Below are 26,590 nucleotides of genomic sequence, written 5' to 3'. Positions count from 1 at the left end.
GCCAGGGTGTTGCTGGCCCCATGGGTAGAGAAGAGCATGGTGCCCCCCTCTGTGATATTGTTCACCAGCCTTTCCCAGGGCTCTCACCCTTTAGAAGGGAGAAGGAAGGTAAAGAAAGGGAATGGCCTTAGCTTTATTTACTGATGCAAGGTGAAGCTGACATGGGAAGGGGAGAGGGAAGAGTCTGGATATGTATCTGTGGGGGAGCAGATGTGGATTACTTGGCCATGACTCCTCACACTTTCCCATCCACCTCTGTTAACATATTTCATGGATTTTTCCATACCCACCCTATCTGCACCTTTGTCCTTTCTCGTTTCAGAAGGGTGGTAGGTTCTTGTTTTGGGGTTTAACATCACTTTATCTCTTTCCTTTATGTTTTATTTTTATTTTTTTTTAAGATTCTATTTATTTATTGACAAGAAACACACACACACACACACAGAGAGAGAGAGAGAGAGAGAGAGAATGGCAGAGATGCAGGCAGAGAGATAAGCAGGCTCCATGCAGGGAGCCTGATGTGGGACTCAATCCTGCGTCTCCAGGATCACGCCCTGGGCCGAAGGCAGATGCTCAACCACTGAGCCACACAGGAATCCCACTTTATCTCTTTTCTACAATAATCCTTGCTGGTACTTCTGCTATATCACTTACCAAAATCTTTTGACCTGATGTTCTTAGACTGGAGCCTATTACTGGGAGTTGTGGGGAACAAAGATAGTGATAACCTGAGCTGGTACAAGTAACCCCTGGTGGGGTGGTAACTTTTCTGATATAGTTCCTTTTCTCCACATTAGGAGATGAGATCCCAGACCTACATTTTCTTTCTTGTTGCCCTGGAATTCCAAGTTCTGCCTCCCCTCTCACCCACTACCTCCTACCATTTTCAGGGGTTCTGGCTTCAAGCAGAATGTAGTACTTCATATCCTGAAGTATAGAAGGAGATTATTCTCATTCTCTTCCATAACTCATGATCATGCCCATGCAGATGCTCTCCCTGAAGGACTGGGCCACTTCAGGGCAATAGAGCACTGGCAAAGGGCTTGGCATTGGCTGGGTGGTGTTCAGCCTCCATGGAGTGGGATCCCCTGAGGTGAGCCCTCTCACTTCCAGATAGGGTTGCCTGGTAAATACAGTATATCCTATGCAATATTTAGTACATATTTAGGCTAAAAAGTCATTCATTGCTTATCTGAAGTTCACATTTAACTGGATTCCTTATACTTTTGTCAAATCTGCTCGTTCTACCCAGCCTTTCTTGACCTCAGGTCCCTCACCATGGGTCCTCATCACTGTGGCTAGGAGAGCTCTCTAAAGACCACCTGATCTTGTCTTCTGCTTCCAGGAAGCCTGCCATCCACCCCTTTCAGGACAGATGCTTAAAAGATGTTTTTCTCCCGAAGACCTCTTGACATTCTACCTGTCCTGCCCATACTGATATGCAGAATTAAAGAGATTTCACTTTGAGGTTTGAGGGTCAGCCCTATCTTCTAGAGAATTCTTAATTATTTTTCACAGAACTGAGGCCCTTCACTCTTGGGAACTCAGACACTGAGACCTCAGCCTCTCTCCAGATGCCCCTTTAATTATAGACAGGTTATAATTTGGTGGCTTGGGAAATAGCCAGCTTGGGTTTGTGTTGGTGGTTGTTTTTGGATTGTGTGTGGTGAGCACAGTATACATGTTTAGAGAAGAAGGTGGGAGACAGTGTGGAAAGTGGGTGTGACCACATCTCCAGACCCATCCATATTCACATATCCAAACACCTAATTACATAACACCTGAGAAGTCACTGAAGTGAGGTCACCCATTACACACCCGTGGTTAATGGGAAACAGAGCTCTGCGGAGCATACTCAGCTTGGCCCTCAGAGGGGTGACGCACCTCTGTCTGTTTTGGTTGTTGGCTGGTGTTGAAAAGGAAGTCAGCTCTCAATAGGGTTAGGATTTTAGATGATGAAATATTTTGGAAAGGAGCCCAAAATATTGTCTTGGTTGGCAGGCATCCTGATCTCTAAGTGTGCTAATAAGGTCAATAGGTTCCCCGCCCTCAGGGATGTGCATATCTGAGTCAAGGTAACAAACACAAATACCTCCAGGAACTAGGCAAATAAATTAATGAAAACTGTTGGATTTAGCAAGAACAGTAATAACAGTACAGTAATAACAGTAATAACAGTAGCTGAAATTTATTGAGTACTGAGTCTCTGCCAGCAGTGTTCTAAATTCTTTAAATATATTTAACTTAATAATTTTTCTAAGTTTTGGAGATCAGTGCTATTACTTTCTACATTTTAAACATGGAGAAATAGGAAACAGACACCCAGAAAGGTTAAATAACAAAGCAAAACAAGTGGTAAGCCAAGATTCAAACCCAGGCAGTCTATCTCCAGAGCCCAAGGTAGCATGGCCTCCAGAGCCCAACTTGTCATGGTAGCATGACAAGTTACATGTTGCTTCTGTTTAGTGGAGAAAGAGAATGATGAGCTCTGGCCAACCAGAAAATGTATCCCATCTAAAGGGGACAGCTGCTCTTCACATCCAATCAGGGCTTCCCTGTGGGTTCCATGTTTCCAGACCTTTTGCTTTATTTTTTATATTTTGATTGATTATTGTTTTTTAAAGCAAAGAAGAAGAATCTGAAATTTTAGGGGGAGAATCTCCTGATTATTCAATGTTGCCAACAAAATCAAATTTTTTATTTTTTAATTTTCTTTGATATTTTATTTATTTATTTATTTATGAGAGAGAGAGAGAGAGAGAGAGAGAGGCAGAGACACAGGCAGAGGGAGAAGCAGGGTCCATGCAGGGAGCCCGATGCGGGACTTGATCCAGGGTCTCCAGGATCATGCCCTGGGCTGAAGGCGGTGCTAAACCACTGAGCCACCCGGGCTGCCCAAAATCAAATTTTTTAAATTAAGTTTTCATGTTAATTCCAGTGTAGTTAACATAAAATCAGAGTTTTAATAAACACTTGCATAGGTTGGGTTCTGCCATGGGTGACCTGCTTATGACCTCTGATGTAAACCACTCAGGAGAGACTATTGCTGTCTTAAAGATTGACACTCCTTCCTTTAAAAAATTGATGCATTTTATAAGTCTTGTTTCCTTCAGAGAATCTTCTAATAATTTCTTAGTTTGTCAAGAAGTGCTATTCACAGCCAGTTCAAGTGACTTCTGCTGCATTCATAACATCTCTGCTCTATGCTTTCCTCTCACAGAGTGTCCCAAGGGTCCTGACATCCTGGTGGTCCTGCTTTCAGTGATGGGGGCCATTTTGCTCATTGGCCTTGCTACTCTGCTCATCTGGAAGCTCCTCATCACCATCCATGATCGGAAGGAGTTTGCTAAATTTGAGGAAGAACGAGCCAGAGCAAAATGGGACACAGTAAGAGGCTGGGCTGGACATTTTCTTCAGTCATTGGTTTGAGAGCCTCAAGTAGAAACAGTAGATGTGTAGGGTGGCCAGGCTCAGCTATCCCATAATTTTCCAGTTAGCCTCTGTTCTGGAAATTGGGAGATGGTCCCATTGTCCTTATTATTCCTGGAAACCACCCAATTCCCTCTCTACCCCATAGTGACCACAGGCCACATCGGTGAGTACTGATGGAACATACACAGGGCCCAGCTCTGCTCTGGACACTGATTCAATGAAATGCAGTGACTTATTCTCCAATGAGGAAGACAGGACAAACTTGTGAATCCTACACTGAGAACATATAATGCATTATATACTGATGAAGTCCAAAGCATTAAATACAAACAGGAGAAAAAAAAAAAAAAAGCTAGCTAACTTTTGCTGAGGATTCACTTCTTCCATCCCTTTAACAGCCCAGGATAGGAAGCAGTGTTATTATTCCCATTTTATAGATAAGGAAATTGAGCACGGAAAGTTTAAACAGCTTGCCCTATTGTGGGAGGGAATTAAGTTATGATAGGAATTACTTTTTGGGCCAGCCTCTTAATAAATATTCTCCCTGCAGTTTATTCTGATAGAATTAAATGAAAGAAGCATCTACTGAGAACTTTCTGTATACTTAATTTTTCTCTGTTCTCCTTTGGCTCATCTTCCACATTTTAACTTTTTCCTGGGCCTTCCAAATGGCTTTTGACTCCATCAATGTCCAGGGGGCGGCTGAAAGTTTGTTCCCATTTGATAGTGACTTCAGGCCTTTGTACCCAAGAGCCTCAAGAAACTTGAGATGTTTCTGTTAGTGCAGTGTAGAAATCTGGAACCTCTGAGGAATATGAGAATATGTTGTATTTCTTGAAATGACTCCTAAGGGCTACCAGATCCTATGGGATTTGTCACTTTTTGTTAGAAAATAATTTGGGTCGTGGTGCCTGAGTGGTGCAGTTGGTTTGACATGTGACTCTTGGTTTCAACTCAGGTCATGATCTCAGGGTTGTAAGACAGCCCTTGTGTCAGGCTCTGTGCTTAACACAGAGTCTGCTTTAGAGTCTCTCCCTCTTCCCTCCCCCCAAATAAATGAATAAATATTAAAAGAAAAGAATTTGGGAAACCCAGTGAGGGTTTATTTTTAACTGCCAACATGACAATATGTGGATAGTGCATGGAGGGATGAGATGAGAAAATTTAATTTTAAATTCAAATTAAAATTTTAACAAATTAAATTATTCTGGGCAAACGCTGTCTTCTCGATTTCAAATATCAGCTATCAGCTGCTACATTTCTGATCTCTGCCCACATCCCCAGCACTGTCAAACCAAAAAATGGGGAGAAGAGCAAAAGAGAGAGTTCAGGAGAGAGACAAGAGATCAATACTGGTGAAAAGAGATCCTGAAATATTTGGTGATCATCAAAAAGTAATGGGCTGGATTCAACCTCTTAGACATAGCCCCAGAATGGCATTCCCCCTTCTCTCAGCTCTTCTTTCCTATCCCCTCCCATCTTCAGAGTGAATATGGGGGTACAATGAACATTAAGTGGTTCGTCAGTGGTATATCCCACTCAGAGAAGGGTGTCTTGGGTAAACTTTTCACATGAAATGTAACCCTTGGAGGGTAGGGAAGAGTCAAGGAATTTGCTGTAAGACACTTCTTTGTTCTTTTTTTTTTTTTTTTTTTTGACACTTCTTTGTTCTTTCCACAGGCCAACAACCCACTGTATAAAGAGGCCACATCCACTTTTACCAACATCACCTACCGGGGCACTTAACACCAAGGAGCCATCCTCAGATCACTATCAGTCTGTCCCAGAATTGTGGACATCTCTGCTGTCATGTTTACAGGGAACAGTATCTGTGGGGCGGGATTGGGGGCTGGTGTGGGGTGGGTTGGAGGAACGGCAGCATGTGGAGGTGTGGCTCTGTGTGTGTGTGTGTGTGTCTGTGTGAGTGTGCTGCGTGTGGGGGAATGTGTAATTTAAAGCTTGTGGTGTGTCCCAGGTCAGCGGAACTCCTCAGCCTTTATCCACAGAATGCCTCCTTCAGGGATCTTTCCTGCTTAACCTGAGGGTGACATAGCTGAGCAGGTGTTCATTACCTCAGTGAGAAGCCAGCTTTCCTTTCCAGGCCATTTTTTCTGAAGAGAAGGGCAGGGCTGAGTCTCTCATTCCAGAGGAAGCGGCCTTGATTCTACTTTGAGTTTATGGTTCTCAGGCCTGACTCTCAGTGGCTCTGATAGCAACTGCTGGGCTTGGCAGTCTTGTGTCAGCTGGGCCTTTATCTCCTTTCCCTTCCCTCAGGCTGAAGGAGAAATCAGAGGCAAGCTGAACCATCAGAGTTGCCTGTGCCTTTTGCCATCACCTCAATCCAGTATGGTTCCCTCATAAAGGGAGTCCTTGCTAGCAATTGTGTTGGAGTGAGGATGGTAGGGCTACTCAGGGGTCGTGCATGGTCTGGATGAATGTGCCAGGGTCCCCAGTTCATAATCATAACTCTTAATATTTGTCTCATTGGCAGCTCCACCCTAGAAGTTCGTTTAGAAGAAGTGCGTCACCCTTAGACCAGCATCACTTCTTTACCTTCCACTTCCACACTCTCACTGCTGTAAACATACTGGGAATTTCTTTCATGACAATGCTTTTCCTCCCAGGGTGAGTGCTACGATTAGAGCCCGAGGTCTGGCCCCACTCTTCAGGCCCTCCCCGCCTTGTCCAAGGCACCTCCACATACCCAACCTGGTGCTAACGTGCGCTACATTCATCCATGCGGCTGATTACATTTATCTACCTCTTGGCTGTCTTGTGAATGAATAGTTCCCATGGGTCTCTGAGTCTGCTGGGCATAAGTGCCACATTTGGAATGATGGGCCAGTTGTATCAGCATGTGTGGCCTGTTCTCCTATGGGCTGGGCAACCTCATTTTAACTCAGTCTTTAATTTGGGAGGCTGTGAGTGCAATTTTATTTTATTTTTTCATTGGGTCACCTGAAACCATGATGAGGCTTGTTTAATCTAAAGGAATATGTATATAAACACACTTGCATATACTTGTAATTTTATTTGATGGTGAGGAGGGAGAATGTTAAAAAAAAAAAAAAAAACCTACACAGACTTGGACTGGATACAAACTCTCCCACTTGACATCATTCATAGCAAGTTGCCGCCCAGTTGCTAGGTCTGTAAGGGCTCTCTCATTCTGGAAGCCTTTGGGGATGGACCCATGGGCATGTTGGGCTCTTTCTAAGGAGATGGAATACAGGCTGTTCTTTTTTCCTAGCCATAACAGTTGCTCCGTTGGTGTTTACTGTAGTCTAACATTAACAACTATCTTCACTGCCATTCATCAAGAAAAAGGGAAGGACCTATACACAGTGGTCTGATGGTCAGAGAAATCTAAGCCCTAGCCTCAGTGTTGCAGCTAAGGAATTTTTAACTTCGATTAAGGCAAGTCTTCCTGGGGCTCAATTTTCTAGTTTGAAAAATGGTAGGCTTGGACCAGCCACTCTAGAAGGTCTCTTACCTTCTATTGGTATTGATATTCTAAGATGCTGGGACTTCCTGAGACATCAAATGTACAGTCAAGATTCTGTGAGATGTTGTTACTATTTGTTGTTATAGTTGGGAGATCTGAGAGACCTGGCTTTGGCAAGCGCAGATATCATTCCACATCACCTTTCCCAATGAAAGAGCCTCATTCTATCCTCTCTTAGAACCCCTTCCCCAACATTTTTTTTTCATTGATTTTTTTAATAATAAATTTATTTTTTATTGGTGTTCAATTTGCCAACATACAGAAAAACACCCAGTGCCCTTCCTCAACATTTGTTAGCAGTTACATCTCCTGATGTAGCACTCAAGCTCCACTTAGTTTATTATTTCCTAGTTCACTTCGCACACATTTGCATCCATGCATATGGAAGAGGCATCCGTAAGAAGTAGCCGAAATATATATTCTGTATTCATGTGTTAACATTGAGAATAAGCCTTGGAATTAGAAATGGGGCAAATGACTGAGCCTTGTCTCACCCATGGATTACCCTTTAGTGAAGGGGATGGAAGTGCAGTAGAGGGATGGTAGTACAGTAGAGGGTTGGGTCCAAGAAGTTTCAAACCTAACTATACCCTTTGGCTACTGAGACAAGAGTCTATTAGAGTAGTAGTTGGACATTTTATTTAGATAAGATGGTTTATATGAAGAAACTATATCAAAAGAGGAAGAACATATATTTATAAGATTAAAAAAAATCAGTAGGACTCTTGTCTGAGCTTCTGGAACGAGGCTTCTAGGTTTTAAAAGACCAATACTCTTTGTCTGTATATGGGGAGAACCTGTTCACAAGATAGCAAAGAAAAGTCAGTTTTGGCATCACATGGGGTGAACATCTAAATAGTATTTTGGCATCAGCACAGCCCCAAAAGGTTATTATTCATGCTCAGCTCCTCTGGAAATAATTTATGTTCAATCTCAGGGTCTGTGGACAGTAATGGGAAGCTCTGAACGTTCCTGACAAGTTGTCCCATAAGGAGTCAGTTCTTTACCTCAGATATTCTTAGACCATCCATGACTTCAAGATACTTTTCTTTGTTAAGTATTCCTGGTTGAAATGACTTAAGTGCCTTCCTGACTTCCCAGCCACCCCCCTGTTTGAGTTGTGCAACAGTGAATTAAATGTGTTTTCCAAAACGAATTGACCTAAGCCTGCCCAGTTCTTCCTGTGTTGTTCTTTCTGTTTTCTTTGGGTGAAAAGAGTAAGTGAAGTTGCCTCAAAAATGATTATTTTAGAACAAGCATGTTTCCAAATGTAACCAAATGATGACTGCTACAGGAACTGAAGTTTGCTCAGAGCCCAGAGTTTTTCTTAGACTTTAAAACATTTTCAAAATAAATAGGTTATTACAGTTCTAAGAGTTAGAGTTGTTTTGCTTTTTTAATTGGGGATATTTTTTGGAACTTGTGCGATCTCAATAGAACAGACTGTCAATTCAGCCTAGGTTTTGTTTGCAGGAGGCATACATCGGTACAGTAAAGGCTTAAGGGCAGATGACTTACACTCAACTTTTATATAAGGAATTGGGTCTCAGACCGTAGGTCTCAAGGACCAGCAGCCTCTGTATCATCTGGGAAGTTGTTAGTAATATAAATGCACAGGCCACACCCCAGAACTACTAACCCAGGAAATCTGGGAGTGGGGCTCAGTGTTCTCTCTCAGTAAGCCCTCCCAGTGATTCTGTTGCATACATAAGGAGTCACATACCCATATTTCTGGCTTAATAAGTTTTCAGTAAGTCAGTTCAGTTATTAAAAGATCATGAACATAGCTTGACTGATAGATTAAGAACACCAAGTATCTACCCGCATAACATGAAGATTTACTTTTGACCCATTTTCCAGGTTAAGTGATCAAAGGCTTCTTGGGTTCACGCACAGCCACAAATTCCCATGAAAAACTAAAAGAAGTAATAGATCAAAATCAGAGGAATAAAAAAAAACAACCACAGGATCCTTGGCAGGCATCTAAGAAGACTTTTATTCACAGGGGATGGGATCAATATCTTCATTTTTAGTGTTATCATTCTATAGGATAAGACTTTAGAATCTGTAACTTTGGGCCACCTGGGTGGCTTAGTGGTTGAGAGGCTGTCTTTGGCTCAGGTTGTGATCCCAGGGTCCTGGGATCAAGTCCCGCATAAGGCTCCTTGCAGGAAGCCTGTTTCTCCCTTTGCTTGTGTTTCTGCCTCACTTTGCCTCTCTCTGTGTCTCTCATGAATAAACAGGTAAAATCTTAAAAAAAAAAAGAATTTTTAACTTGACTTTGCTATTTAAAATGTATTGAGCATCAACAGTACAGGATTGAAGTACACTCAAAATCTTTGCCTTTGAATCTTGCATTCCTTACGTAACATACATTTTAAAAAACACATTACATGACATCATAAAAAAGATTATGTGAACATACACTGAGTCCTTTTATGGTGAAATTTTGTAAGACTCGCTATATTTACATTATGGTAACTGATGACTAAATGTCTGGATGAAAATGGAGGACTTTCTGTGAAAATGAAATGAAAAGCTACATGTCAAATCACATTGGTAATCCCCCAACTCTTGACCTCTGCAGTCTGAACTACTACTACTATAGTAGTAGCCATCTAATGACCACTGGGACAAATTATAAGCAGATTGTCTTGGAATTATAGGGCACTCATTTTTCACATTGAAGTAAGGAAACAATAATATGCGCTTTTCAAGGAAGCCATTTAATACTTATTGAAAAATAATTTCTATTTGGTTTTGTAATTTATTTCTGGAAATGCATTTCTAATTTTTTGTAGTTTGACTAAATTATACAAGGAGGTAGTTTTAAATGTTTGTGGTTGGGGTTAACTGTATTGTTAAATAAAATTTTAAAAGTCCACTTACCATCACTCCTAACATTTACTTAGCATGTGAGAAGAAAGTTGTCTGTCAGGAACATGATTGTGTTCCTTACAACTGCTGTCATAGTGAGGTCTCTCCAATATCTTGCAGAGAGGAAACATTTTCCATCAGCTGTGTATCTTCTGACAATACATCAAAGAATGCTCACAGAATATAAGTATCTAGAAATTAATATATAGGAAGTTTAAGAGTCTTTAGGCAAAAATCTCCATTGTAAATTATTCTTTATCAGTACCCCTGAAACGAACTTTGTAAGAAAAAAAATTTCACCATTCATTGTGTTTTATATAACGTATTAGTTGGGTTTTCCTGTGACTCATACACAATTGGCATGATTCTTTGGAGAGATCAGAGTGTTGGGTGTGTAAACATCATTCGGTGGCCAATGAAAATACCTCATTAAGAAAAAGGAAAAACGTTGATGGACATATGCTAGACTTTGCTTTTCCTGACCTTTAAAATCACCCATTGTGACAGAGGTTGCTAATTGTGCCCCCATATCTGTTTTCACTTCTCACATATTATTAGAACTTCTAATTTTCAGTTAGACATATGGCTGCCCAGAATAAATACTGTTTCTCAGCTTCTCTTGCTGCTAGGTGTGCCATGTCTATCTCATAGACAGTGAGATGTAAATGGAAGAGGTGCATACGACTTCCAGTAAGTGCCACTTAAGGGAAGGAGCATGCCTTTCTTCTCCCTTTCCTTTTTCAGGAAGGCTGGAATGTAGAGATAATAGCTAGAATTTAAGCAGACATTATGGATCAAGATGTGACCTAAGGAATTGTAGTAGTTTTTTTTTTTTTTTTTTTTTTTTTGCTACATAACAAATTACCCGACAGTTTAGCAGCTTAAAACAATAAACACCATCTCACAGTTTCTGTGGCATGTCATCTGGTTTCTCCCCAAGTGAATAATCCAACAGACAGCAAGGAGGAAGCTGTAATGTCTTTTATGACTTAATTTTAAGTTTAATAAATTATAATTATTATTATTTTTTAAAGATTTTATTTATTCAGGGGGAGAGAGAGAGAGAGGCAGAGTCACAGGCAGAGGGAGAAGCAGGCTCCATGCAGGGAGCCCGATGTGGGACTCGATCCCGGGTCTCCAGGATCACACCCTGGGCTGCAGGCCGCTCTAAACTGCTGTGCCACCGGGGCTTCCCTATAACTTAATTTTTAAAAAAGATATATTTGTTTGAGAGAGATCAGGGGAGAGGGGCAGGAGAAAGGGGTAAAGAGAGTCTTAAGCAGACTCCAGGCAGAGGGCAGAACCCAATATGGAGCTTGATCTCATGACCCTGAGATCATAACCTAAGCTGAAACCAAGAGGCGGGCATTTAACCAACTACACCACCCAGGCACCCCTATGACTTAATTTTTGTTTTGTTTTAAAGATTTATTTATTTGAGAGAGAGAGAAAGAGAGAGTATGAGCAGAGGGAAGAGCAGAAGGAGACAGAGAATCTCAAATAGACTTCCCACTGAGCATGGGAGCCAGATACAGGGCTTGGTCTCAGAACTCTGAGATCATGACCTGATCTGAAATTGACAGTTGGACACCCAGCCGGCTGAGCCACCCAGGTGCCCCATGACTTAGTTTTGTAAATTATCACAATCCTGAAGTGTCATATCATCACTTGTGCCATACTCTATTCATTATAAGTAGCTCCCTACATCTAGCCCATATTCCACATTCAAGAAGAGTGGACTAGATGCCACTTCTTGAAGAGATGAGCATTGTGGTAGATAGAATCATTGCCCAAGGTATCCATGTTCTGGTCCCTAGAAACAGTGAATATGTTACCTTGCATGGAATAAAGGATTTTGTTGATATAATTAAGAATAGAAACGGGAATTTCATAGATTATTTGGGTAGTCTTAATATCATAAGAGTTTTTATAAGAGGAAGGTAAGAGGGTCAGAGTGAGAGTAGGAAATGTAGTGATGGGAACAGGTCGGAGTGAGGTGGCCATGAGTAAAGGAATGCAGATAGCCCCTAGAAGCTGGGAAAAGTAAGAATACATTTTCCTTTAGAGTCTTCAGGAATGCAGCCTTTATTTTTAGCTCTGCAAGACCAATTTGGACTTCTGCAAGACCAATTTGGACTTCAGACCTCCAGAAATGTAAGATAGTAAATTGTTTAAGCCACTAAGCTTGTGATAATTTGTTATAGTGACAGGTATAAACTAATACACGAAAGAATTTATGGACATATTTTAAAACTGCCACAGTCCACCCTCTGGTCACAAATTATAGTCCTCCCACATGCAAAATGCACTCATCTCTCCCAAGGCCCCAGAGTCATATGCCATTCTAGCATTCATTCAAAGTTCAGTCTTGTCCACTACTTTAGGTCCTGGGGCAGATGAAACTTCTTGGATATAGATCCTTTTTTTTTTTTTTAGTTCCTTATATTCATCCATGTGAATATGTACCTCTCTATTTGAAGCCCTACAGAAAAAAAGGCTATATGCTTCCTTCCTACAACAACCAATGTAAAAGATAAGGTAACTGCTACAGACACTCCCATTCTAACAGGCAGAAAACAGGAGGTTCGCAGAAGCCCCCCAGTCCATAGCAATTCTTAAATTCACTGGGTATAGATTCACAGTTCCATATTCAAGGCCTGGGAATAATTCTCCACGGATTTTCATTCTACTCTCTAGGCTCTTGGTTTTAACCTGTAAGTCATCTTTTTCCCATTAAAGGTAGCGTATGTTTACATGTAAATGGTTTTCTCAACCTGCTGCCTGCTAATAGAATTGAGGGTCCAAAGGCCTTTTTCCTTTTTGTACTCTGATTCAGCCCAAGCTGGCAGTGTTTCTTTTCTTTCTTTTTTTTTTTTTTAAAGATTTATTTATTTATTTATGATAGACATAGAGAAAGAGAGGCAGAGACACAGGAGGAGGGAGAAGCAGGCTCCATGCCGGGAGCCGAGCCCGATGCGGGACTCGATCCTTGGACTCCAGGATCGCGCCCTGGGCCAAAGGCAGGCGCTAAACCCCTGAGCCACCCAGGGATCCCTGCTGGCAGTGTTTCTGATAATACAGTAGTCTTTAAAAAAAAAATTGTGAATCTCCTGTGAATCTTTTGGAGTTTCAGACCATGAGATAAAAGCCCTATTGATAAATATTTGTGAGCTAAATCTTTTTGTACCTTCTGCAAAAGCCTTAAGATTCTTAGAGGTCATATTATTTGAATGAGACTATCCAAGACTCATAACCTTTTCTTTTTTAAGATTTATTTATTTATTCATGAAAGAGAGAGAGAGAGAGAGGCAGAGACATAGGCTGAGGGAGAAGCAGGCTCCCCACAGGGAGCCCAAGGGGGGACTTGATCTGGATTCTGGGATCACGCCCTGAGCTGAAGGCAGATGCTCAACCTCTGAGCCTCACCCAGGCGTCCCCCAAGAGTCATAACCTTAAAATCTTCACAGAGGCTTTTGCCTGATTAAAGGGTACTTGCACTACCCCGCTTAAGCCGTCGCTGCAATGAAAGGCAGTGGAGCAATAAGATAGAAGACAGTGGGGATCCCTGGGTGGCGCAGCGGTTTGGCACCTGCCTTTGGCCCAGGGCGCGATCCTGGAGACCTGGGATCGAATTCCACATCGGGCTCCCAGTGCATGGAGCCTGCTTCTCCCTCCGCCTGTGTCTCTGCCTCTCTCTCTCTCTCTCTGTGACTATCATAAATAAATAAAAAATTAAAAAAAAAAAAGATAGAAGACAGTGCCTACAACTATGGTAAACAATTATCTGCTCCCCTGAGTGACTATCTCTGAACCTCCTGAATGTGAGAAATAAAATTCCATCTTGCTTAGGCCACCATTTTTAGGAATTTTCCTTTACTGGTAAAAGAATCTAATCCTAATTAATACACTCTTGGTGCTATTTTAGTGGGGAGGTGGTCTGTGAAACTAATACAGAAACTAACTCAGCAGATTCAGTACTAAAAACTACAAATGTTCAAGATTTGTGAAGCATTCACAACCTTTTGATCAACACACAGACTCAAACCATTTATAATCCTTACACATTAGAAGTTTATGCTTTATGAATAGGTGGAAAATGGGCTGAGTTCATCAACAGAGGTGACTAAACAGTGGAAGGGGGGAAAGTGAGGAAGTAGGGAGTGGTGGGTGGGGTGTTGACAGAAAAGACATGGTCTCAGAACTCAGATTCTTTATAGACTGTTTAGGGAGATAAATCAGATACATGTTTAAAGTACTAAAGAATACCTACAGAGCAAGATTTAAGATGCAAACAGGCATAGTATATATACAAACAGGCATAGTAGATCTCTGGAGGAATTAACTATTTTAGCATTTATTGAGCACACTACCTATACATTTTTGAATTATCACAATCCTGAATGAGAAAATTGATGCTTAAAGAGCCTAAGTAGTTTGCTACACTGCATACAGTAAGTAGGATAATTGACTGAATAATTGAATTCGAATAGATCTCTCTTTTTTTAACGATTTTATTTATTTATTCATGAAAGACAGAGAGACAGAGACATAGGCTCCCTATGGGGAGCCTGATGTGGGGCTTGCTCCCAGCTCCCTGGGATCATGACCTGAGCCGAAGGCAGACGCTCAACCACTGAGCCACCCAGGTGCCCTGAATATATCTGTCTCTGAAGCCCACGCTGTTCACCAAGATGTTACCAACATAGGGCTCAGGCTGGATCAATTAATGTTAATAAATGTATCTATACATAAAGAAAACATACTTCAAATCGTGGGCTTTTGGGGGAAAATATTTGCAAAATGCTCCTTGCTCGATAGAACATTTACAACTTTAGCAAACCTTAAAAATGATTAATTTCACTGAATTGGATTCATAAATTTTAGTGACATCCTAATCAGGGCAATTCATGAAAAATCGCTTTGAGTCTATTACCAATATCATCTGGTCTCTAGGATGCACACACACACACACACACACACAAGAAGTTGATTTTCAAAGAAAAACAAAGTAAAAAAACAAGTCTCTTCCCAAAGGAAGCGTTTTGCCTCCGAAAGGCAGCCTGGAACTCATTCCAGCCAGGTAGTGGAACAAGTGGCTTTCTGCTGCTGTGCGTTACGCAGGAGCAGAGACCGCGAAGGATGGAATGTTTTAGAAGGGAGGGCGGGAAGTACTCCGGGGATGGATAGAAGATAACACTGAGAAGTAGTGAGACTGGGGTCAGACGGCTCACCAGAGAACGAGGAGAGCCTTAGGAAGCACAGGGAGTGCAGGATGGAGGGCGAAATCGAGGTGCGGTGGCGGTGGGGGGAGGGGGGAGGAAAGCCCGCAGGGAACAGCCCCGCCACTCGCGCCACCCGCCTCTGGGCCGCCGAGCCCGGCTGCGGAAGGTCACAGGCACTTGGAGGTGGGGTAGAGCGGCGGGGCCGCAGCGCAGTCCAGTCGGCGCGGAGGCGGCGGCGAGCTGAGCCGCTCCCCGCGGCCCCGGACCCTTGCGCGGCGGCTGGAGAGCCCGCCAGGGTCCCGCACGCGTCCAGCTCCCGGGGCTCGGTGGGCGGAGCGTCGGCCTCAGTCAGGTGACCTGGGGGCGGGGGCCTCGCCGCGCGGGAACTCGGGAAGGCGGCAGAGCCAGAGCGCTGTGCTGCGCGTGCTGCGCGAGGGCCTGTGGGGCTTGAGGCGACGGCCTACCTATCCGGGAGGCTTAGGGCGCCCGGCCGTGAGGCGCGAGGCGGGTACACCCCCGGGAGCCCAGGAGGTCCACGGTGTGAGCCTCAGGGGACAGAGGTGGGGAGGCAAAGACTTGCTGAGAGAGGAGAAGAGGAGGCTGAGGGAAGAGTGCAGCACGGTGCGAGAGAGCACGTGGAACCGTCACGGAGATGGAGGAAGGTTCCAGAAGGGGCAGTGAGGTGATTGGGCCCAACAGTAAAGGGGCGGAGGGGTGACGGGGTTGGGTCGGACAGTGCCTCGGGAATGGTGTTGGGTCTAGAAGGGTGGAGGGCATCCCTGCGTGGAGGGCATCCCTGCGCCTTCAGCATCCGCTTAAACCTGTGTTAGAGCAGTTGTCGTCTGGTGGGTAGTTTCCCTTGTTTCCGTGTCCGCTGACTTTCTCCCGGAGAAGTCGAAACAAGCAGGGCCTCTTGGAATGCTGCACAGCACAGGTCCTTGCGTGAAGTGGAAGTTCACTCAGTATTTGTTAAAGGTGGTAATTAGGGGTGATGCAGGTGCTTTCACAGCCGTTTGCAGTCAGCGCAGCAAGGGAAGGGGGAGTGAGTGAGGGGGGTGGGGTTGTGAGGGAAGCCGGGTGGAAGACTGGGAAGAGCAGAAAGTACTGTGGTGGAGGGATGTCACCCTTCCCCCCTGGGAAGGAAGCAGCTGGGTATGTGGAGGTGGTGGTAACTCCTCAAGTGAGAAACTGCAGGGGTGAAAGCACGAGATAAACCACAGCGCACTACAAACAAAATAAAGCTAGATTCTCCGTTTTTCTGCCTAGTGGTGCCTCTTGGTTTACTAAGAAGCCATGAATTTAGTGAAAGCTATCCCTGGAATTGGGAGTCAGGGACCAGAATTTTGCTATTTCGTGTATGCTGTGTGGGCAAATCACAATCTTTCTCTGTGTAAGTTTCCTTATATATAATTAAGGGATTAGACCAGAAAGATTTCTAAAATCATTCTAGTTCTGTTACGGCTCCTATGATTTCTTGTAACAATAGACAAGGAATCCCCCCAACTTTATTTATTTTAAAATTTATGTATTTAAGTTCCAATATAGTTAACATATAGTGTTAGTTACAGGTGTACAATATAGTGATTCAACAGTTCTATACATTACTCAGTGCTCATTACTATAATCCCCATCTTATGTCACCATTTGCCCCAGCCATCCTCCCCCTGGTAACCATTATTTTGTTCTCTATAGTTAAGAGTCTCTTTTTCCTTACGTCTCTCTCTCTTTTTTTTTTCCTGTGGTTCTTTCTTTCTTTAATTCCACAGATGTGTGACATCATGTGGTATTTGTCTTTCTCTGAGTGACTTATTTACTTAGAATTATACTCTAGATCTGTCCATGTTGCAAATGGCAAGATTTCATTCTTTTTTTTTAATGCCTGAGTAATATTCAATTGTATATGCATATACCTTTTTATCCATTTAACTATTGATGGACACTTGGGCCACTTCCATAATTTGCTATTGTAAATAATGCTACATAGGGGTGCATGTATATTTTTCAATTAGTGTTTTTGTGTTCTTTGGCTAAATATCCAGTAGTGCAATACTGGATCATAGGGTACTTCTACTTTTAACTTTTTAAGGAATCTGCATACTGTTTCCCACAGTAGCTTCACCATATGTGTCCACACCAACAGTGCACAAGGATTCTTTTTTTTTTTTTATGATAGTCATACAGAGAGAGAGAGAGAGAGAGAGAGAGAGGCAGAGACACAGGCAGAGGGAGAAGCAGGCTCCATGCACCGGGAGCCTGATGTGGGATTCGATCCCGGGTCTCCAGGATCGCGCCCTGGGCCAAAGGCAGGCGCCAAACCGCTGCGCCACCCAGGGATCCCACAAGGATTCCTTTTTGTCCATATCCTTGCCAACACTTGTTTCTTGTGTTTTGAACTTAGTCATTCTGACAGAGATGTAAGCTATCTCATTGTGATTTTGATTTGCATTTCCCTTATGATTAGTGATGTTGAGCATCTTTTCATGTGTCTTTTGGCCATCTGTATGTCTTCCTTCCCTATATATATATATATCTTATAATATGTTTATTAAGTTATAAAATATATACTTAAATTATAAAATACTGAAAATTTTATACTCTGCCAAGGATTGGAAAACCCTCCAATAATAATGATAGCTTTATCTATATAAAGACTGAATCAGTTTGATACTTTAAAAAATGCTTGTGATGTCAGACGGTTTTGAATTTCTTTACTTCTTTTTGATAGTTTTTGATACATCAGAGAGTGATGACCAAGATGTAAGGGAAAATGAGAAAGGACAGTGTGTATTTGGGAGTGTGGGGGGCAGAACACAAGCATAGATGGTGGTGGATGTCTTCTCTCTCACTCTCCTAGTACCACTGGGACAAGAGCAGGGAGGAGATGACTCCTTGATTCTCATATGTGCTTCCAGACTTTTTTTCATCCCATTTGCAAAATGCTCATTTTTGCATTTCACATTATCGGATTATCCTACCCGCTATCATTCCCTATTACTTCAGTCAAATTTCAGTCCCTGGCTTTCTGCTGCTCTAACTCTACCTCTGTTGTAATGCTTGTGACTTTAGCATTCATACAGATGATCCTTCCTGTGCTCTGTTCTCTCAGTTCCTGTCTTCCTACAATCATTTAATCTGTCCTCAGTCACTTGTTCCCTATTTCTTATTCTCAATCTTGTATTACCAATAATTCCAACTCTGTTATCTTAATACAGTAGTCCTTTACCTCTTATTCTCGTTAGCACCCCCTTATTTCAATTTCCATGGTTTCACTTACCTGTGGTCAACTATGGTTCAGGAGATGATCTTCCTGACCTATATCAGAAGGTCAGTAGTAGCATAACGCTATGTTACAATGCTTACATCATTCACCTCACTTCATCTCATCATATAGGCCTTTAATCATCTCACATTATCACAAGAAGGATAAGTACAGTACAATAAGATATTTTAGAGAGATAGACCACATTCACATAACTTTTTTTTACAATATATTGTAATCTATTTTATTTTATTTTATTTATTTTATTTTTTATTTATTTATGATAGGCACACAGTGAGAGAGAGAGGCAGAGACACAGGCAGAGGGAGAAGCAGGCTCCATGCACTGGGAGCCCGACGTGGGATTCGATCCCGGGTCTCCAGGATCGCGCCCTGGGCCAAAGGCAGGCGCTAAACCGCTGCGCCACCCAGGGATCCCTGTAATCTATTTTATTATTACTTATTGTCAATCTCTTACTGTGCCTAATTTATAAACTAAACTTTATCATAGGGATGTGTGTAGAGGTAAAACAATATATACTGGATTTGCCACTCTGTAGTTTTCAGGCTTCCACTGGGGGGGGTCTCAGGGTGGATCCCCCAAGGATAAGGGAGGGGAGAGTACTGTATGTTCCACTCTGCCTCCATCACAGTCCTATCTTCAGGCTCACTCTGGGCTCTAATAATCCTTGGATCCCACCAGGATCTTCAGTCTATCTTTTTGGGTTTTATTTTGAATGTCATTCCCCCTCTCTTGTACTTATTTCCCACCCACCTACTCAGTTTGTTTCATGGTCAATAATTAAAACCACTCCTTTGGGGGTGCCTGGGTGGCTCAGTCAGTTAAGCATTGGTTTTTGGCTCAGGTCATGATCCCAGGGTCCTGGGATCGAGCCCTGAGTCAGGCTCTTTGCTCAGTGGGGAGTCTGCTTCTCCCTCTGCCTCTTCCCCTGCTTGTGCTCTCTTTCTCCCAAATAAATAAAATCTTAAAAAAAAAAATCCACTCCTTTGTATTCCCCGGTTCCCTTTCACATTTTCCGTTCATTTTACTTTCTTGGCTAAATTGTAATCCTAGATTAAATCTAGATCTCTGCTTCAGTGCCAGAATTTCTGAATTGAACATAGTTAGAGAAAAAAAAACACAACTATACTTACTGGTTTTAATTTAAATTCATGATCACTTCCTCAAGGGACCCTGATGCTGCTCAGCAACTATATCAGGTACCCATGGGCTATTAGTTTTTCCATTTTCCTAGAGGACTGTTTTGTAACAATATCTCTGTCCTCAAACCTCCAGTATCTCTTCTCATATCCTTATTCTTAGTTGATTATGTTGCTTCCTTTTCTACTAAGAAAACTAAAGCACTCAGGGATGCCTTGCTGGCTCAGTTGATATAACATGTGACTCTTGATCGCAGGGTCTTGAGTACAAGCCCCATGTTGGGTGTAGAGCCTACTTAAAATAAAAAAAATTAAAAAAAAATATATGTATTAGAAAACTAATCAGAGGATTTCCACAAGCCTCCACAACCACATCTACTCTTTATGTAATTAAGAAATTAGCATGCTACCCGAATGGCTTCTCTTAGGATTATTGGTGTCCTCCATGTTGGAAAACCTAATCAGTCATTTAGTACTCATCTTACTTGACCTAATGGCAGCACTTGTCCCAGTCGATTACTCATTCTTTTTTTTTTTTAATAAAGATTTTATTCATTTATTCATGAGACACACACACACACACACAGAGAGAGAGAGAGAGAGAGAGAGAGAGAGAGGCAGAGACACAGGCAGAAGGAGAAGTAGGCTCCATGCAGGGAGCCCGATGCGGGACTTGATCCCGGGACTCCAGGATCAGGCCTTGGGCTGAAGGCGGCGCTAAACCGCTGAGCCACCCGGGCTGCCCTCATTCTTCTTTTGAAGTACTTTTTCTCACTTGAGTTTTAGGAATCTAGACTCACCTGATTTTACTCCTTTTACAACTAGAGTGATTGTTTCAGAAAGGACTTTACATCATGTTATCTCTAAGCTCAAAACACTCCAGTGGGTTCCCATCTCAGCACACAAGCTAGGGGCCCTCTTTATCTGCCTGCCTCCCTTGACTCCTCTGCTCCCCTTGTCTCCTTTCCCTTTGCCTTCTCTGCTTTAGCTTTTTGGGCCTTCCCACTCTTGCTTGAACAATGAAGCTCTTTCTTACTTCTGAGCCTTTGTACTTGGTTTTCTCTGGCTGACATGCTTTCTCCTAAGATATTCATTGGCTTTCCACTTTAATTCCTTCAGGTCTGTACTCAAAAGTCTCCCTCTCAGTAGAATCTTCTTTGGCTCCCCTATCTATTCCCTGCATCTTTTCCCCAACACCATACTTCATATTCTTCTCCCCCTTTACATTTTTTTAGTATTTATCACAGAAAACATACTACATGTTTTACCTACTTATCTAGGTCTACATCTCTCTTCTGAGATGGATTCATTTTATTTTTGATGTGTTTTGAATTCCAAGAATGTTGGACATACCCCATTCAACAGTAATTAGTATAACATACCCCATTCAACAGTAATTAGTATAACATTTCAGAAATAAATGATTTTAAAGTACTATCTCTAATAGAATATTCATATTTGCAGTTAAACTTGACAGTATGAAAATGACACTGATAATTATAACTAACAATATGATATAACTAGCAATGTAATAAATAGCACATCCAATGTGACTCAGATACGAGTACAAAAATATTGTGAAAATGTGGGGAATTTCTAAAATTGGTTGGTATGTGATGTGGAAGTCTGGTTTAAAACAGGCTTTTTTTGCAGTAGTATTTTTTTTTTTTTTGACAGGCAGTATTATAGGGTGCTGAAGACCATGAGCGCTTGAGTTAGGCTGCCGAAGTTCAAATTCTGAGTCCACTATTTGTTGGCTATGTAATCTTGTGGAACTTGATCTAAATCTTTATTTTCCTCATCTGTAAAATAAAGGTAATGATAATTCTTTAAAAGATGTTTGTGAGGGGGAATCCCTGGGTGGCGCAGAGGTTTGGCGCCTGCCTTTGGCCCAGGGCGCGATCCTGGAGACCCGGGATCGAATCCCACATCGGGCTCCCGGTGCATGGAGCCTGCTTCTCCCTCTGCCTATGTCTCTGCCTCTCTCTCTCTCTCTGTGACTATCATAAATAAATAAAAATTTAAAAAAAAAGATGTTTGTGAGGAATAAATGAAATAATTTATGTCAAAGTGTTTATCATAACGTCTGGTACACGGTAAGCATTTAATAACATCAATGATTGCTGCCATGTTAGTAGTTCTGCTTCTCTGGGTTTATTTGAATAAATAAATATAACTGGATTTTTCTGCTTTTTATGTCATTTGAGTTTGGATTTCTCTACTTCTTATACTACAAAAGGTAAAGTTAAGGGACTAGATGATCTCCTGTGAATTACAATCTACTAACTGCTTTTTTTCCCCCCAGCTTTCACACACATATCTGGGTTGGGGAATACCTATTTGGTTTATGCTGTGTTACAAGGATAACCTTAGGTAGGTAAATATAAGTAAGTCTCTTAAAGAGGCATATGATTTTTTCTTTTTTCTTTTTTTTTTTTGGACAGGAAATCCTTTTGTGCTATTGCTCATTCATACTTGTTCATCAAGGCTTTTGAGTCCCAAAGGGCAAAATTTACCTCTAAACTGAAAAATGGAAGCTAAGGTACTTTTATTCTGCCAGATATTTCCTCAAAGCAGTTTCTAAAGACTCCTTCCTCTTCTTTTTTAAAAAAATTAGTTTACACTAAGAATTAGTTTACATTAGCTCATATCCATAATCAGTAAGCAGATTCATAGAGCAATATAGTTACAAGATCTTGCTTAACAACTAAGGTGACTTTTGAGGTCTTTTCATGGGTATATACTGAAATATCTCATCCCAGCAACCTGTGTAGTATCAAGAGATCTGTGGTATATGATGAAATTTATTTTGGGGGGGATACGAACTGGGATAATTTTTCAGGAGAATAAAGGATTTAAACCTACATGAGAGATTGTAGATTTCATATTTGATGATGTGGAAATCTAGCTAGAAAGTAATATGGAAGATTCAGGGAATGTTCTTATCCATTGGCTAGTATTGTGTCAAACAAAAACAAACCTGGACTTAGTAAGGAGAGACTTTATTAAAAAAGATTATTGCAAGGGAGGAAATGGACTATTTATTGAAATAGCAGGAAAGGGGGCTATTGTAATAGGGAGAAGGCTGTGACCAGAAGATCTGCAAGCATCTCAAGGGCTAGGCAGAAGGGCTGGCTAGCTAGCTAACTAGCTAGCTATTTATTTATTTATTTATTTATTTATTTATTTATTTAATACAGAAATCAACAATGGCATGAGCAGATAAATAGATCAGAGAGTGTTTTAGGGTCCTGGAAGAAGGAGAGAAGCTTAACCAAAGCTTGGTGAATAAGCATTTTGTTCTGATTAATGAGTGAGGTTAAAACAGTTTGGCTAATCATTCATGAAACAAAGGGAATTTTGATCTTGTTATAAGTAAACAAGGAGGGCATCTGTGAGTTTTATCTAAAGTATATGGGGGGTGGTTCTTTGCAGCAAGCCCTGTTCCTGAACACAAAAGGGTGAGGGGATTCCTTTAATCTTTACTGTTTTCTGGAAGCACAGGGCTCAGGTAAAACTCAATATTGTCAACTGAGAGTTCTAACCCTTCAAATTTATGCTTTTAATGGATTTGGTGCCACCAGGTAAGATGTATCTATAGTATAATCCAAAAAAAACCACACCAATTTCAAGGCTTTTTGCTAAGTGCTTTGATGTGTGATATATATATTAACCTGTTCCATATTCTTATACTTAATACTTTGTTGATTGTGCCCTCATAAACTGATGTTGAAGGTGAATTCTTAAAAATTAAAATAAATTAATGATATTAATATAGCATACCAGTTTGTCTTACTTTAGCTATATAGTTTATACTTCATACATCTTTAACCATGGAGTTTCAGAGATTGTTTCCTGTTCTGTATCATTAAAGTGTCCACTATTTAACTGCTTCTGTTCATCTGGTATTTGATAACAGGTTTTTGTGCCTCTTTATCTTTTTAGATCTTCCTCTTATCTTCCTAGTTTCTATTTTGAGTCATTTCTCTCAATGCCTCTAAGAAATTTTTCATCATTCCTAATAAATATCTCATTAAGGCAGCAAATCAGATCGCTTTTTTGAAGCAAGTTGTTAAAGATGTGCCTCTGTTGTAAGACAGATGTATGCAGACCCTAAAAGTCCTCAAATTAGTTCCTTTAATTTCCATTGTATGCAGAAATGGAGGTTCTCTAAACTCCCTTAGTGATCTGCTTTATAAATTGCCTGTGTAATTTGTTCAGGGATTAAAAATTAATATACCTTTGATCAACTAGATGCATTCCAGTTGCTTTAAGCAAACAGCCAAATTTCGAAAGAATGTATTTCTAACTTCATTTCTCTTTTTCTAAACATGTTCATTGCTCCTAGGCTTTAGTTCCTTTTTGTTGTGTGTATGTGTGTCTATTTAGAAGTAATATAGCTGCTGCTTTTTTTCTTTCAAAGAGAGACTTTATATTTTAGAGCCATTTTAGAGTCACAGCAAAATTGCATTCCCTGCCCCTATACCTGTGTAGCCTCCTTCACTATCAACACCCTGCACCACAGTGGTACATTTGTTACTATCAATGAACCTACACTGGCATATCACTGTAACCCAAAGTCCATAGTTTACATTGGGATTGACTCAGTATTGTACATACTATGAATTTGGACAAATGCATAGTGACATGTTGCCCTTATTATATAGAATAGTTGCACTGCCCTGCATATTTTCTGTGCTCTGCTTATTCATCTCACTCCTCTCCCCTGCCCAATCACCACAGTCAACCACTGATCTTTTTAGTCTCCATGGTTTTGCCTTTTCAGAATGTCATATAGTTGGAATCATATGACAGCTTTTGCAAAAGGGCTTCTTTCACTTAGTAATATGCGTTTAAGACTCCTCCACGTCTTTTCATGTCTCAATACCTCATGTCTTTTAAAAAATATTTTATTTATTCATGAGAGAGAGAGAGAGAGAGAGAGAGGGGCAGAGATACAGGCAGAGGGAGAAGCAGGCTCCCCTGGGGACCCCAGTGTGGGACTCAACCCCAGGACCCCCGGATCATGACCTGAGTCGAAGGCAGATGCTCAACCCCTAAGCCACCCAGGCATCCCTCAATAGCTCATTTCTTTTTAGTGCCAAGTAGTGTTCCATTTTCTGGATATACCACACTTCATTTATCCATTCATCTTGATGTTTTAATTTGCAATTTCCTAATGACCTGATGTTGAGCATCTTTTCATGTGCTTCTTTGCTGTCTGTACATCTTCTTTGGTAAGGTGTCTATTAAGATATTTTGCCCAATGAGGGGGGCACTTGGTGGGATGAGCACTGGGTGTTATGTTATATGTTGGCAAATTGAACTCCAATAAAAAAAAAAAGATCTTTTGCCTATTTTTCTTTTTTTGAGAGAGAACATGCACAAGTGGGGGAGGGGCAGAGGGAGACACAGAGAGAGAATCCCAAGCTGGCTCCATGCTGGGCACAGAGCCCTTTGTGGGGCTCAACCTCACAACCCCAAGATCATGACCTGAGCTGAAACCAAGAGTCGGGCACTTACCTGATTGAACCACCCAGGCACCTTGATCTTTTGCCGTTTTTTAAAAAAGATTTTATTTATTCCTGAGAGATGCAGAGAGAGACATAGGTAGAGGGAGAATCAGACTCCTCGCAGGGAGCCTGATGTGGGACTCGATCCCGGGACCTGGGATCACGCCCACTGAGCCCACCCAGGTGTCCCTCTTTTGCCCATTTTTAAGTTGGGTTGTGTTTTTTCTTAATAATTAATTATTAAGAATTGTATATTTTTTGAATATACAAAAAAATTCAGCCCCTTATCAGATATGACTTTTGTAAATATTTACTCTCTGTTTATGGCTTATCCTCTCATCCTCTTGAGAGTGTCTTTCACAGAATAGTTTTTAATGTAATGAAATAAGCTTAAGATGCCTTAAGAACCAGATTCAACAGCTGTTAGATACATTAATGAATATTGGGCATTTTATAGCTGCATAATGCACTGAAGATAGTTGGTGGTGTTTAGAATATGTACCTAATCTGTACCAATGCACTAATAATTAAATCCTTCGATAAAATTCTGTTTGGTAGCATCATTTTAGAGAAAATGCTGATCAACAATGAATGATTTGACCTAGAATGTCAAAATTTAATTTATATGTGCAAAGAGAACATAGTTGACTCTGCCTCTTGGTTGCTCCACAGGCAGAAAAACAATATGAATTTATCAGATCATGGCTGTAATTCCTTTGTAACCAACTTGACATCAAGACATATGGACAACAAGAAAGACATCAAGTTTTCTAAAACAACACAGAAGAGAATTTCACATGAAAATAGGGGTTTGAGACTAGAATCCAAAAAAATAGAAGTCAAACTTTGAACTTACTTAGTTGAATTATACTTCCGCAAGTTTGAGGAAACCAAAAATGTAGCTCATAAGTTCTCATAATGTACTAAATATAGAGGATCACGCTTTTTTGTGGCCATTTCTTCGGAGTGTAGTTTTGATTTCTAGATAGCCATTCTTTTCATTTTTTTCTCACTTCTCTCACAACCAAATAGAAGCCTATAAACCATCATAGACTTCCAGTTATAGGAGGGCAATTATCCATATGTCAGTAAGCTTGTCTTTTTTTGACAAAATAATAAATTTAAGTGTACAATGTGATGACAAATATATGTTTACATAGTGAAATGATTACCACCTTTTACTCATTTCACATATTTATCTTATTTACTTTTGGTGAGAACACTGAAGTTCTACTCTCTTAGTAAATTTCAATTTTACAATACAGTTATTATCAACTATAGTCATCATGTTCCATATTAGACTCACAGACCTTATTATTTATCTTTTAACTGAAGGTCTGTACCCTTTTATTAGCATCTCCCTATTCTTATTTCCCCTGCCTGCAGCCCCTGGAAATCACCATTCTATTCTCTGTTTCTATGAATTTGGCTTTTAGATTCCACATATAAGTGAGATCATCTAGTATTTGCCTTTGTCTATTTGACTTATTTTATTTCACATAGTGCTCTCATGGTACATCCATGTTGTCACAAATGGCAGGATTTCATTCTTTCTTGTGACTAAATAGTATTCCTGTGTGTGTGTGTGTGTGAGAGAGAGAGAGAGAGAGAGAGAGAGAGAG

General features: G+C 41.1%; 2 protein-coding genes across 4 annotated transcripts in view; both read left to right on the top strand.

Moving 5' to 3' along the window:
* ITGB3 (integrin subunit beta 3) overlaps positions 1 to 8,093 on the top strand; it is a 53,663-nt gene extending 45,570 nt beyond the window's left edge. For all 3 annotated transcript variants that reach the window (XM_072746917.1, XM_072746915.1, XM_072746916.1), the window contains 2 exons: positions 3,221 to 3,387; positions 5,113 to 8,093. In XM_072746917.1, the coding sequence (XP_072603018.1) occupies positions 3,221 to 3,387; positions 5,113 to 5,178 (233 nt within the window). In that variant the 3' untranslated portion in view covers positions 5,179 to 8,093. The remainder of the gene's footprint in view (positions 1 to 3,220; positions 3,388 to 5,112) is intronic.
* A 6,993-nt stretch (positions 8,094 to 15,086) lies between these two features.
* Positions 15,087 to 26,590, top strand: part of EFCAB13 (EF-hand calcium binding domain 13) — an 82,636-nt gene continuing 71,132 nt past the window's right edge. The window contains 2 exon segments of the mRNA XM_072744532.1: positions 15,087 to 15,388; positions 25,641 to 25,803. Of these exon segments, the coding sequence (XP_072600633.1) occupies positions 15,087 to 15,388; positions 25,641 to 25,803 (465 nt within the window).

The sequence above is a fragment of the Vulpes vulpes genome, chromosome 2, assembly GCF_048418805.1.
Source record: "Vulpes vulpes isolate BD-2025 chromosome 2, VulVul3, whole genome shotgun sequence".
In the NCBI taxonomy this organism is placed as follows: Eukaryota; Metazoa; Chordata; class Mammalia; order Carnivora; family Canidae; genus Vulpes; species Vulpes vulpes.
This window is presented reverse-complemented; position numbering and strand designations above follow the sequence as displayed.